This window comes from Neoarius graeffei, chromosome 9, assembly GCF_027579695.1.
Source record: "Neoarius graeffei isolate fNeoGra1 chromosome 9, fNeoGra1.pri, whole genome shotgun sequence".
Lineage (NCBI taxonomy): Eukaryota > Metazoa > Chordata > Actinopteri > Siluriformes > Ariidae > Neoarius > Neoarius graeffei.
This window is the reverse complement of record NC_083577.1, coordinates 91,962,227-91,976,604: the sequence shown is the minus strand read 5'-3', so window position 1 is coordinate 91,976,604 and position 14,378 is coordinate 91,962,227. Positions and strand designations below refer to the sequence as shown.

At 41.6% G+C, this 14,378-nt stretch overlaps 1 protein-coding gene across 2 annotated transcripts in view; it reads left to right on the top strand.

The window, feature by feature from the left end:
- Positions 1 to 14,378, top strand: part of LOC132892080 (unconventional myosin-X-like) — a 127,619-nt gene that overhangs the window by 20,976 nt on the left and 92,265 nt on the right. Inside the window, exon 1 of one of the 2 annotated variants that reach the window (XM_060930457.1) lies at positions 10,374 to 10,552. The exons of the other annotated variant lie outside the window; for it this stretch is intronic. Coding sequence (XP_060786440.1) covers positions 10,508 to 10,552 — 45 coding nt within the window. The 5' untranslated portion in view covers positions 10,374 to 10,507. Of the gene's footprint in view, positions 1 to 10,373; positions 10,553 to 14,378 lie in introns of those variants that run through there. 2 annotated transcript variants of the gene reach the window in all.

Here is a 14,378-nt window from a genome sequence, read left to right as displayed (position 1 = left end):
ATGTCCTGTTGTATATGGATTTGAATATCCAAACACAACGCAGCACTTTCACATCATTATTTTTGTAAGATTCCATCAACAATATCCAATTTCAGTGAGTAAAGAAGCACGGAGTCAGATAAACAGAAATGACCCAGATAACCCGGGTTCCATGCGTGATGTCATGCAAGATGAGCCCTGAGGCAAGGCTGCCTTTTTCTAGGATCCAGAAGCCGTGATTTATCAAGAGTTTTGTGCTTGATAATAAAATAACAAATAATTAATATTATTTCCCCCTTGCTTTATTAACTCATTTTGGTCATTACTAATGATAGACATTCATTTTAAAGCATTACAATAAGGCATTACATACACTTTAATAAGCATCCAGTGTCTAATGTCCTTTACACATTCCTCAGTTCTATTAAGCTGGTGTCTCTCATCTGGCTTTGCAGAAACATACAACTGTGTGTCATCAGCATAACAGTGGAAACTAATACCATGTTTATGAATAATGTAACCCAGAGGTAACATATATAAAGAAAAAAGCAGTGGACCTAAAACAGAACATTGTGGAACACCAGTATTCTCTGTTATTCTCAGTAGGGCTCTGTTTGATAACTGCAAAACATCAAATCAAGCACTGTGTTAAACAGCTTAATTGGGGAAGCCATGGCTTAATGGTTATAGAAGCAGCTTTGGGGTTAAAAGGTCACTGGTTCAAGTCCCTCAACCAGCAGGAATGATTAAAGTGCAATTGAGCAAGACACCTAATCTCCCACTGCACCCCAGGCTGCTCTGAGTCTGTTGTACATTGCTCTGGATAAGACTGTGTGTTAATGCCTGTAATGTAATTTTATTATCATATGCCATGGCACTATACTACACACACACAACTATAAGAATAAAACAAAACCTATCTGCTTAATGCATTTCCATTTACGGTGAGGGACATGGTAGCAGGGTGCCAATACTTTATGTAGGTCAGTGTAGTGAGAAAGACATTTGAGTGCAGTGTGTTGAGTGATGATGGTGATGATCATGATGATGGTGTGCGTGTTCGTGCGCGCATCAACGATGACTGTATTGATCCACTACTTCCTGTGTGTGGGTGAGAGAGAGAGAGAGAGAGAGAGAGAGAGAGCATGGTCTTGGGGGTGGTGTTGGGGGGTTTGCACTTCTGGTGTGGTCTTTTCCAGGCTGTGTCCCAAATGCCACCCTATTCCATATTCCCTACAGTAGAGATTCCCACATTCCATCTGAGCTACAATCATATGGGACAAAATCTCACAGCTGAAAACAGTGTGTGTGTGTGTGTGTGTGTGTGTGTGTGTGTGTGTGTATACAAAAGGAGGATTCATCTCTCAGTGTGTGTCCTCAGGGAATCAACTAAAAGGCTCTAATGGAGTTGTAATTAACCCTTTAGCATGATACAGCTAATGACTCTCAGGCTTTCAAACATTAATGCATATAATATAATATAATATCTCATCTCATTATCTGTAGCCGCTTTATCCTGTTCTACAGGGTCGCAGGCGAGCTGGAGCCTATCCCAGCTGACTACGGGCGAAAGGCGGGGTCATCACAGGGCTTCACTCAGAATCTTTCTACTTTATTCTCATCTATTCTTCCTATTATTATTATTATTATTATTATTATTATTATTATTATTATTATTATTATTATTACTGTTATTCTCCTAATGTTGTTTTAGACACTAGTTCTCCCTCAGTTTTCAACCAGTCATCACCAAATTTTGCATGAAGAATACCTCTGGGCTGAATTAAGTTGCTATGACTTTTGGTGCTGATCTGGATCACTGATCTGGAATGATCCATTAAAAACTGCCTTTTTTCAATCACTTACAACTCTATCAATTTTCATTATTTTTTTCAATCAGTTTTTTTAAATTTTGTTCAGGGCGGCAGGGCGCAATTTTTCCTCACTAAGCATCATTCTCTATCTCTTACCATTCCGGATCTATAGGGCAGTGTTTCTGAACCAGTGCCATCTTGTGGGCCAAATTTTTTTTTCCAATTTGAAGCTAATTTTTACTCATAGTAGGGTAAAATTGCTGGGTTGTATCTGATGTCACATCCGCCTCATTAAGCTACGGTCACACTACAGTTTGCGATGCTTTGCGATGGGTTATCGATGAAAATGAGGCATTTTGATGGTGATGCATGGCGATATACATGTAAGCTAAAAGTTGTGGTCACGCAGCAGGTGAACACTTGATTGTCCCACCTTTGCGTGCTTGAGTCTGATGCAGCTCGAGCAGCCGCACGCACTCATGGAGCACGTTGTGCGCATGCTTGGGACCCAGTCATTATGGGAAACACATGATACTGATTTGAGCACAATCAGCACGCACAGATACGGATGCTGTTTTCAAATATTCTGCTTTATGATTCTGCTTTGTTTTGCTTTTGTTTTTGTAGATAAATCATCATATGAAGTGGCTCACGACTTGAGTTGCCAGTTTATGTGATTATTTTTTACACATTCTGTGCTTTCTTCTTCTTCTTCTTCTTCTTCTTCTTCTTCTTTTTCTTCTTTATTATTATTATTATTATTATTATTATTATTATTATTATTATTATTATGTCACAGTACTTTGACCCAAGTATAGTTTTTGTTTACCCGCCTCTGATTGTGTAGAATTTTAAGAAATGCAATGAAAAATTCCTAAATGTTCTGGAGTCAGACCCCCAGACTCCCTGCCAAATGGAGTGAGGGCCACTCCCAGTGCTTTATTTTTACTGGTTTGGTATCTCACTGGGCTGCATGTTGGTCTCCCAGTCCTTGGGCCCCAGGTCTCAGTCTAGTGTGGGGTGACCCTCTGTTTTTTCCTCCTCTTTGGAGGTGTTCATCCTTCAGTTTGCTTTCCAAGGCTTCTCTCGGCCCGATCCCCTGGTCAGCACCGAGGTGCATCAGTGTTTAGTTGGTTCTGCACTTGGGTTCACTCCCCCAGTCTCAATTCCTGGAGTAGTGGGTCGCACTCCTTTCTTTAGAGCCCTGACTGGGGTTTGAGTCTGTGTCTGGACCAGTCCCCCATGACATCATCATCCATTATTCTCCTACTACAGTAGTTTAATGATGTCATATCCTGTGGGTGTAGTCTTCACCAGTCTGGAGGCTCAGGTTCTGACATGGCAGATTTACGAGTCAAATGTGAGACGGTTGATGCAGCATACACACACACACACACACACACACACACACACACACACACACACACACACTGTAAAATCTCACGTGTTCTTCCCCCTGAGCCTGCTGTGTTCTCTGAGCAGTTTACTGTTACAAACATGACCCGTATTTACATAAACCTCACTCGTTCATCACTAATCGATGTTAATAATTGAGGTTTTGTTGGTGTTCAGTGTTTAATGTCGGATTAAAATTCCATTTTATTGAGGTGGAATTTTCAAGCTGATTATTTGAGCGGATTTACAGCGCAGCACCTTTACTGCTGTTTCTGTGTGAGTCATTTACACCAACATTTATTCACTATGAGCGACACACGCCATTTGTGCAGCATTTTTCAACTGAGTTTATTTTTTCAAAAGTTTCCAGTCGTGACGTATTGATGTGACTGAGCAACAACTTGAAAGAAAAAAGCAGAGGACACGTTTTTTTAGAACAGTAATCATCAAACAGTTTATCCTGGTGTATATAATATTCCCATTGCACTATTCTAGATCATATTATTGCATTCAAAAGTATTCGCTCCACATATGCTTTGTTTAGTAGCGAGCTCCCGAGGTAATGAACAAGACCCATTCTGTAAGACGTTACAAACATGACTGTATATGGACACAAAGGCATGTCCTCTCAGGGCTCTGATTTGCAGAAAGACTTGACTGCTGTACCTTGGTGTTCTTGCTGTCAGAGCTTGGGAGCTTGTTGGTGTTCTGGTCAGCCTGTTTCTTTGGCTCCTCAAACTGTTCAATCTTCTTTTTCTGCTCCCTGGCAGCAATATCCTTCACCTTCTCCTCAACCTGCTCCTTTTCCTCCGGGATGTTGTCCACCTGCCCCTCATCCTTCTGGAACTCCTCCAGCTGAGCATCTGCTTCTTCCAGTAGGTCTCCCCAAGGGAGTAATATGGGAGTTGGGGGTCTGGACAGAAGTGGGTTGACAATGGCTATTATTTCTCCCCAACTGAGAGATGCAAGATTTGGGGGTAAGGACAGCTCAGAACCCTCAACATCCAGGTTTTCTCCCCAAGGGAGTAATGCTGGAGTTGAGGGTCTAGACGGTAGCAGGTTGACAACATCCATTGTTTCTCCCCAACTGAGTGATGTAAGGCTTGGGGATGTGGACCGCTCAAAACCTTCAATGTCCAGGTTTTCTCCACAAGGGAGTAATGTTGGAGTTGGGGGTATTTTGAGCCTCACCCTGGGTATTTTCGCCCTCAAAAAAGTGAGTGATTATTAGAAAACAACTGACTAAAACAGATCAGAACTTGACTTGCAGCATCCGAAGATGGAGGGGGGATATAACTGAGCACTGTGCAGTGCATGTTCAAAATGTTGGTAACTGCCAACAGAAGAAAAACATTCAGAACTTAAAGATGACTTTAAAAAAAACCCCAATTCATTATTGTTGGATTTTTTGAGATGAAAACAGATGGTAAATCATCGAGCGTGGGTGTGTATAGACTGTTTCAACAGTGTAACCTGTCCAATTATGTTGATGCACAGAAACTGCTCTGTGTAGCTCGTTCTGTTGAATTTACAGCGTCAGGTCTGTATGATTAGTGAGCCAGGTGAGCTCAAAAGTTCAAGTGGGTTAATGAATATCTACAGCGGGGGTCTATTTGCACTGACTAAGTTTATTGAACAGGTCAACAACAACTTGTGTTCATATAGACACCAATAGTTGCCCTGACATCATTTAATCCTATGTTTTAATGCTACATGTAGCCTACATAGAAGCAGCCAGCCGACCGTCCCATAGCCAGACTGTGGCATATTAATCACAGATCAGGATTATATATATATATATATTTTTTTGCCACACAATATTAATGTCAACATAAATGTGTTGTCCAGTCCACTGAGCCTGGATGTGTTGGAGAAAATGGTATTTCTGTGTGTATGTGTGTGTGAGAGAGAGAGAGAAACTTGGAAGACATATGATCGTAGTCTTGTGAGATGGGATGTCCTCTGGGATTTTGGATGTTGTAATTATAATAATGGAGCTTAGAATTTGTCTTTGTGGTCCTAAAGGAGAGAGATGTGAGTGAAAAATGATATGTTTCTATTAAACTGATGAAAAACTTTTACTAGTGATGTTTAATAGCCAGTTGGCACATGCTTCAGTTTCCTGAGAACTGATGGGTGATGATGATGATGATGATGATGATAAGGAGACAAAAACTGAAGTGAACTCCATAAATGTAAAAAGAGCAGCAGTGCAGAAATCAGTAATAAAGATGTCATAACCTTTGAATGTGTGGGTGACGAGATTCTTTGTCAAGTTAGAGAACCTCGACAATCTATCAACGCCAATCTCCCTTAAAAATACAAGCCCCAGGAAAACCTGACTGGGCCCCTGGTCTTTTCAGTAGCGAGAAACGGCCCTGTTCAGAAGGGGATCTGGTGACAACTTATACCATTTTCGGTAGAGAATGGTGCAAAGCATGAAAAGTAAAGCGTTAAAAGTAGTGCTGTCAAGAGATTAAAATATTTAATCGCGATTAATGTCGCGACTGTCATAGTTAACTCGCGATTAATCACAATTTAATCGCACATTTTTGTCACATGAAAAACCATTGTAATTCTCTTATCAGCATAAAAAAGTTAATGGGCTTGCTCACCATTCGAACTACGGGGGTACACGGGGGATCCGAGATCCCCTGAAATAGACATGAGATCCCTTGAAAACATGATTTGGGAAATGTTGGGGGGTCTCTAAAATATTGGCAAAATGATGTTTATTGACATAGCAATCGTGTGTAACAGGAAGCATTTGCATATCCGAAGTGAGCGCGAATCCCACCCTGGACAAGTCGCCAGGTCATCACAGGGCTGACATAAAGACACAGACAACCATTCACACTCACATTCACACCTACGCTCAATTTAGAGTCACCAGTTAACCTAACCTGCATGTCTTTGGACTGGGGGAAACCGGAGCACCCGGAGGAAACCCACGCGGACACGGGGAGAACATGCAAACTCCACACAGAAAGGCCCTTCGCCAGTCATGGGGCTCGAACCCGGACCTTCTTGCTGTGAGGTGACAGCGCTAACCACTACACCACCGTGCCACCCTGGTTCTGACCTGCATTCATCTTTTCCTTTCTTTTCACTCATCCCTTTTTCCTCCATTCACTTCCATTCATTTTTGGCCCCTTTGAAAATGAATGGAGTTACGGGAGAAAAACTTTCACTCTCCATCAGTTTTTTGAACTGAGTGACCAAACTTCATGAAACTTCACATGATGCCTCAGGCCAAGTCCCCGCACAGATCCAGCCCATCATCTGAGACCTGCATGCGTCTTTTCCTTGGTTTTCATGCATCCCTTTTTATCTCCATAGGCTTCCATTCATTTTTGGCCCCATTCAAATGAACGGCGTTCTACTCAGTAACACTTCACCACACACAGCACATGTTAGCCATTACCATGTTAGCAGGCTAGCTGTTAGCATGTTAACCTTCTGCATATTAACATGCTAACAGTTAGCATATTACCCTTAGCATGTTACCCATTTGCATATTAGCATGGTAGCTGTTAGCAAGCGAACTGTTAGCATGTTAGCATGCTAACTGTTAGAATTAGCCTGTTAGGATGTAAACAGTTAGCATGTTAGCCATAGTATGTTAGCATGTTAGCTTTAACATATTGGCATGATAGCTGTTAGCATGCTAGCATTTAGCATGTTAGCATTAGCATGTTAGCATGTTAACAGTTTACATGTTAGCAATCATATGTTAGAATGTTAGCCTTAACATGCTAGCTGTTAACATATTAGCCTTAGTGTATGAGCATGCTAACAGTTAACATGTTAGTCATTATCATGCTAGCTGTTAGCATGCTAGCATTCTAACTGTTAGCATGCTAGCTGTTAGCATGTCAGCTGTTAGAATGCTAACTGTTAGCGTGCAAGCTGTTAGCATGTTATCATTAGCATGTTAGCATACTAAAATTAGCATGTTAGTCATATGTTAGTGTATTAGCCTTAGCATGTTAGTATGCTAGCTGTTAGTGTTAGCCATTAGAATATTAGCATGCTAGCTGTTAGCATATTACCCTTAGCGTGTGAGCATGTTAACAGTTAATATGTTAGTCATTAGCATGTTAGCATGGTAGCTGTTAGCATGTTAGCATGCTAGCTGTTAACATACTAGCATTAGCATGTTAGCATGCTAAAAGTTAGCATGTTAGCAATAGTATATTAGTGTGTTAGCTCTTAGCATTATCATGCTAGCTGTTAGCATGTGAACTGTTAGTATGTTAGCAGTTAGCATATTAGCATGCTCGATATTAATAGTTTGCTGTGTCGGCCCAATCATGCTGTGAGCTCAGCCATTTAAAACAGATTTTAGAGCATGAGGTCTTGTGTCTGAATCAGTTACTGTTGGTGACCCTTTGCTGCAGCTCAGCAAGCACACTGTACATTTTCTCTGCGGAAATGCCATCTAGTTGTTATGCCTGCACAACACCAAATCAATGACCGTGTTAACTAATTTCATTATCACACTATACAGCTGTACTTATATATAAAATTACGGCACAAATTTACACAATTTTATCTTTCACCACACACAGAATACTCACATTGGGGCCTTTGAGTAAAAAAATTTAACTTTACTGTAGAAAAACAGGCATCATGGTGGTGTCGTGGTTAGCGCTGTCACCTCACAGCAAGAAGGTCCGGGTTCGAGCCCCGTGGCCGGCGAGGGCCTTTCTGTGCGGAGTTTGCATGTTCTCCCCGTGTCCGCGTGGGTTTCCTCCGGGTGCTCCGGTTTCCCCCACAGTCCAAAGACATGCAGGTTAGGTTAACTGGTAACTCTAAATTGAGCGTAGGTGTGAATGTGAGTGTGAATGGTTGTCTGTGTCTATGTGTCAGCCCTGTGATGACCTGGCGACTTGTCCAGGGTGAACCCCGCCTTTCGCCCGTAGTCAGCTGGGATAGGATCCAGCTTGCCACAGATAATGGATGGATGGATGTAGAAGAACATGTGACTTTCCCAGTTACATCCATTAGACAACTTTTTGTGTGTACAGATAATCTGAGAAGAGCTCTGCAGACATCACTGGTGTGGAGAAATAACATCTGGAACTCAAGAGTTAAACTGGCAGGAACATTTATTCTTTCACAGATGTTTAATCAGTGTTTAGTTCATTTGTTCAATTATTTATTTCACCTATTATTCTTTAATTGATTGATTGATTAGTTGAATTTCTTTGTTTCTTTCTTGACTTGTTGAATTTGTATTTATTTGCTTGTTTCAGTTTGGTTGTTTGTACACATTTCACTGAAAAAGTGTTTGAACCTTTAATTTTACAGAATTCACCCTTCAGGGCCACAGCAATCCCAGCATGCACTTCTGTTTGCTTTGTTGTCCTCTTTACCGTCACTCGTTATTCACCAGAATCTGATGACTGATCCATTTTACTTGCTGTGTTCGGTTTATATGAAAGCACATGCTTGTTCGTGTTTATATGAGTGTTTGTGTTTATATGAGTGTTTGTGTTTATATGAGTGTTTGTGTTTATATGAGTGTTTGTGTTGAGTGTTTGTGTTTATATGAGTGTTTGTGTTTATATGAGTGTTTGTGTTGAGTGTTTGTGTTTATATGAGTCTTTGTGTTTATATGTGTTTGTGTTTATATAAAGTGTTTGTGTTTATATGAGTGTTTGTGTTGAGTGTTTGTGTTTATATGAGTGTTTGTGTTTATATGAGTGTTTGTGTTGAGTGTTTGTGTTTATATGAGTGTTTGTGTTGAGTGTTTGTGTTTATATGAGTGTTTGTGTTTATATGAGTGTTTGTGTTGAGTGTTTGTGTTTATGAGTGTTTGTGTTGAGTGTTTGTGTTTATATGAGTGTTTGTGTTTATATGAGTGTTTGTATTTGAGTGTTTGTGTTCATGAGTGTTTGTGTTTATATGAGTGTTTGTGTTTATATGAGTGTTTGTGTTGAGTGTTTGTGTTTATATGAGTGTTTGTGTTTATATGAGTGTTTGTGTTGAGTGTTTGTGTTTATATGAGTGTTTGTGTTTATATGAGTGTTTGTGTTGAGTGTTTGTGTTTATATGAGTGTTTGTGTTTATATGAGTGTTTGTGTTGAGTGTTTGTGTTTATATGAGTGTTTGTGTTTATATGAGTGTTTGTGTTGAGTGTTTGTGTTTATATGAGTGTTTGTGTTTATATGAGTGTTAGTGTTTATATGAGTGTTTGTGTTTATATGAGTGTTTGTGTTTATGTGAGTGTTTGTGTTTATATGAGTGTTTGTGTTTATATGAGTGTTTGTGTTGAGTGTTAGTGTTTATATGAGTGTTTGCGTTTATATGAGTGTTTGTGTTTGTGAGTGTGTGTTTATATGAGTGTTTGTGTTTATATGAGTGTTTGTGTTGAGTGTTAGTGTTTATATGAGTGTTTGTGTTTATATGAGTGTTTGTGTTTATGTGAGTGTTTGTGTTTATATGAGTGTTTGTGTTTATATGAGTGTTTATGTTGAGTGTTTGTGTTTATATGAGTGTTTGTGTTTATATGAGTGTTTGTGTTTATATGAGTGTTTGTGTTTATATGAGTGTTTATATGAGTGTTTGTGTTTATATGAGTGTTTGTGTTTATATGAGTGTTTGTGTTTATATGAGTGTTTATGTGAGTGTTTGTGTTTATATGAGTGTTTGTGTTTATATGAGTGTTTGTGTTTATATGAGTGTTTGTGTTTATATGAGTGTTTATGTGAGTGTTTGTGTTTATATGAGTGTTTGTGAGTGTTTGTGTTTATATGAGTGTTTGTGTTTATATGAGTGTTTGTGTTTATATGAGTGTTTATGTTTATATGAGTGTTTGTGTTTATATGAGTGTTTGTGTTTATATGAGTGTTTGTGTTTATATGAGTGTTTGTGTTGAGTGTTAGTGTTTATATGAGTGTTTGTGTTTATATGAGTTTGTGTTTATATGAGTGTTTGTGTTTATGTGTGTGTTTGTGTTGAGTGTTTGTGTTTATGTGAGTGTTTATGTGAGTGTTTGTGTTTATATAAATAAAGTAAAAGTTCTGTAGTTTGATGAGAAGAGGAGCGCGCGCCGTGTCTGCCCCGTGCACGCGCATTTAAAGCCCGGGTTATAATTGTGCACATTGGGCGTGGCCTGCGGGTGACTGATGTGCCAGTAAGCCCCGCCCCTCCGAGTTCTCAGCACAAAGCGGCAGCAGCATCTCGGAGCGGCTCTGCGGTTCGGCTCGGCTCGGTTCTCGGTCCGGTTCACTGCGGCATCACACTGCACCGGAGCACCGCGCGCCGACAGGAGCTGTTCACGCGCTCGCCGGCTCATTTCCGCCCCGGTGTGAATGGGAAGCGGTTTAAAGCTGCGGATGGAGCGCTTCTTTGTTGAGGTGAGCTCAACTCACTCACATCACACTCACCCGCATCACACTCACCCACTCACATCACACTCACATCACACTCACCCGCATCACACTCACATCACACTCACCCGCATCACACTCACCCACCGGGGCTTTAACACCCACACTCAGCGCGCGCCTCCGGGTCTTCCGGTTCGTCTCGCGGAGGAACAGAAAAAGTACAAATAAACACTGATGGACAAATAATACACACAGCACCGCTCCAACTGAGGGTCCGGGTCAGGTTCAGTTATATTCTGAGGGTTGGGGTCAGGTTCAGTACTGTACTGAGGGTCCGGGTCAGGTTCAGTTATGGGTTGTTTTACAATCAGGGTCCGCAAGCTAAAAATCACATTTGACACTTATTATCTTCAATATCAAACGGCTTGACTAAATAAACTCGGTTGTTTATTGTAGCCCTGTGATAGCTCTGTTTACCATGCAAAAAAAAAAAATTGGTGATAACGTTATTTTTGGTGAATGTATGGCAATATATGTCATATTTAGCAAAATTACTTGTGTCATTTAGAAAAAGTGCTTTTTTGACCACAGGTAGCTCCAAAAGGGATGCACTGAAATCATTCTTTATACCATAAAACACATATTTGGTTCCATGTCATTGGAAACATATGGGCCTTTTCCACTACCCTTTTTCATCTCACTTCAGCCCAACACGGCTCGCGTTTCGACTACCTCAGAGCAGCACGACTCAGCTCGCTTCAGCCCTGCTCAGCACCCAAAACTCGCACGGTTTTGGAGTGGGGCGGAAGTGAGCCCAGCCGAGCCGAGTGGGGCTAGGGGCGTGAGGAGACACTCCCCTGTGCACTGATTGGTGAGGAGGAGTGTCCTCACATGCCCACACACGCCCCGCGAGCACGCTGGGATCTGTAAACACCGTAAACCCGGAAGAAGAAGAAGAATTACAAAGAAGAAGAAGAAGAAGATCAGAAAACTAGAAGATGGAAGACCAACCCATGTTTATACCGGTATAAACCTCCATGTTTATTGTTTACTATCCGGGTCGTGAGACTACCGCTTAAAAGGTCACTGATGTCACTGTTTGCACCGCCTAACGACATCACGTGACTTCCACCCACTTTCGCTAACTCCACCCAATGTGTCCACCCACTTCCAGCCAGCACGGTTCAGCGCGGTTGTAGTTGAAATGCAACTCCAACAGCCCCACTCAGCTCGACTCAGCACCGCACGGCTCAGCCCGACTCGGCACCGCACGGCTCAGCCCGACTCAGCACCGCACGGCTCAGCCCGACTCAGCACCGCACGGCTCAGCCCGACTCAGCACCGCACGGCTCAGCCCGACTCAGCACCGCACGGCTCAGCCCGACTCAGCCGCGTTGGTAGTGGAAAAGCCCCAATAGTTAAGTTTTAATGTTGAATGCCAGTAAGTTTTCAGACTATTTTGATCAAATTAGTCTGTAATTGTGTCAAAAAAAATGTCCTCTCTGAGACAGCTAATTTTTCAATATAAAATATCTAAAATGATTATTTTCATCCTAAAATGTGGTCAAGATATTGGGACATAAATATTAGAGACAACTAACACAAAGCTTACAGCCTTATATTTAAAAGCACTATGGAAGTAGCGGATTCTGAATTGTCAAAAAAAAAAAAGTCCTCTCCGAGAATCACTTCATTTGTTTCTCCCAGCCCTGCTTAAAGCTACACTTCATCTTCTTTATCTTATAGCAGATTACACAAAACTACCATACACACACGTCAAAAAAATTACCTGAAATCTGTTCTTTAACTCGTCCTTCACTTAAAAACTGGTACAAGAACCAGTTTGAATCAATTTGAATTTTGGACCCCTGCGACACAAACTTTGTCCCCTGATTGTAAAACAACCCTTATATTCTGAGGGTCCGGATCAGTTTCAGTACTACTGTGAAGGTTCTGGTAAATTTTCAGTACTGTACTGAGGATTTGGGTCATTTTCAGTACTAATCTGAGGATCTCTCTCTCTCTCTCTCTCTCTCTCTCTCTCTCTCTCTCTCTCTCTCTCTCTGTGTTTAATCCTGCAGTAAATGATTTCTTTTGGCGACTGAAATATCCAACCTCTAAACATCTCTCAGCAATAACTGAGAAGGATGATATCATGTTCAGTCATGCTGTGTGTGACTCTCCCTCTTTCCCTCTTTCAATCTCTCTCTCTTAGCGCACACACACACACACACACACACACACACACACACACACACACACACACACACACACACACTACCCAGGAGGCTTCTGTGTTAATGTGTTTACATTAATCGGAACGAGTCACTGGGAAATTCTGTGTGGTTGTTCAACTATGTGTGTGTGTGTGTGTGTGTGTGTGTGTTCACTAACTTACATGTTGTTTGTTTGAATTGCTTATAAATTACACTTTTGTGTAAGTGGATTAATAATTCCCCCAGTGGCCTTCTGCACATGCATCCAACAGAAAATTTGTCTCTATGTCCATATAAGGAATTTTGGGCGTATCATTAAAGCTACAGACACAATGGGAGTGTCTCTGAGGAGGCGGGTCATTTTATTTGATCAGCAAGATGACGTATGAAGTTGTGATTTGATTCACCAGTCAGGGAGTAGTTGGATATTCTCCTATATCCCCCAGCAATGTGCGTCCTGATTGGCTGATAGAAAAATGAGTCGGTAACAGCACTCCACAGCCACGCCCACTCTGCGGAGTGAGAGAAATGAGTCATGTGATGTCGCATGTGAATCACTCCATCGTGCACTACTGTCTATCACTCTGTGATATTGAGAGTAGATTTTAGTGTAGTGAAGATTTAATCTGGAAATTATACACATCAGTTTTCAAACCTCATCATGCAACTACAGACCTGTTCATAAATATACGCTCCCTGGCCACTTTAATAGGAACGTGTTGTTGGTTCTAAGATCCCTGTTCTTGGCTGCAGGAGTGGAACCCAATGTGTTCTTCTGCTGTTGCATGCTGAGATGCTTTTCTGCTCACCACGGTTGTAAAGAGTGATTATATGAGTTACTATATCCTTCCTGGCAAAAAAGCTCGACCCAATCTGTCCATTTCCCTCTGACCCTCTCTTATCAACAAGGCGTTTGTTTCCACCCACAGAACTGTCGCTCACTCACTCAGTGTTTTTTGTTTTCTGCACCATTCTGTGTAAACTCTAGAGACTGTTGTGTGTGAAAACCCCAGGAGATCAGCAGTTTCTGAAATACTCAAACCTCATACTCATCTGGCTCAAACCAACACCCATACCACAGTGACAGAAAGTCACACTGTGAGATCGCAGTGTTTCCCGTTCTGATGTTTGAACATTGTGAACATTAACTGAAGCTCCTGATTTGTATCTGTGGGATTTGATGCACCGTGCTGCTGGCGAGGGATCGGCTGATTACAGAACTGCAGAGAACAGCAGGGGGATGTAGGGGTGTTCCTAATAAATTGCCCAATGAGTGTATACAGTAATGAGGAAAAAGGTACTACAGGACCCCACCATGAGCCTGCAACACTGACGCTTCTTTACCAGATGCTTTCAGTGCCTTCTGTGCCAGGTTTGACGCCCAGAACACCGAGACAGAGCTGACTGGGTCGCTCAACCTGCTGCATCTCCTTCCTCAACTGGATTCTGGACTTCCTCACTGATACTCTTTTCCACCAACAGGGAGTGGGTTCCATTCAGGATTCTTTGAACCTTGGTGCCAGGTAGCGAACCGGCCCATGTTTTCACCGGTTTTGATCAGAACCGTTGTAATCAAGGATGCGTCATGAACGGAGGGCATCAACACGATGCACAGCAGGAGTAAATACTAGCAGCAA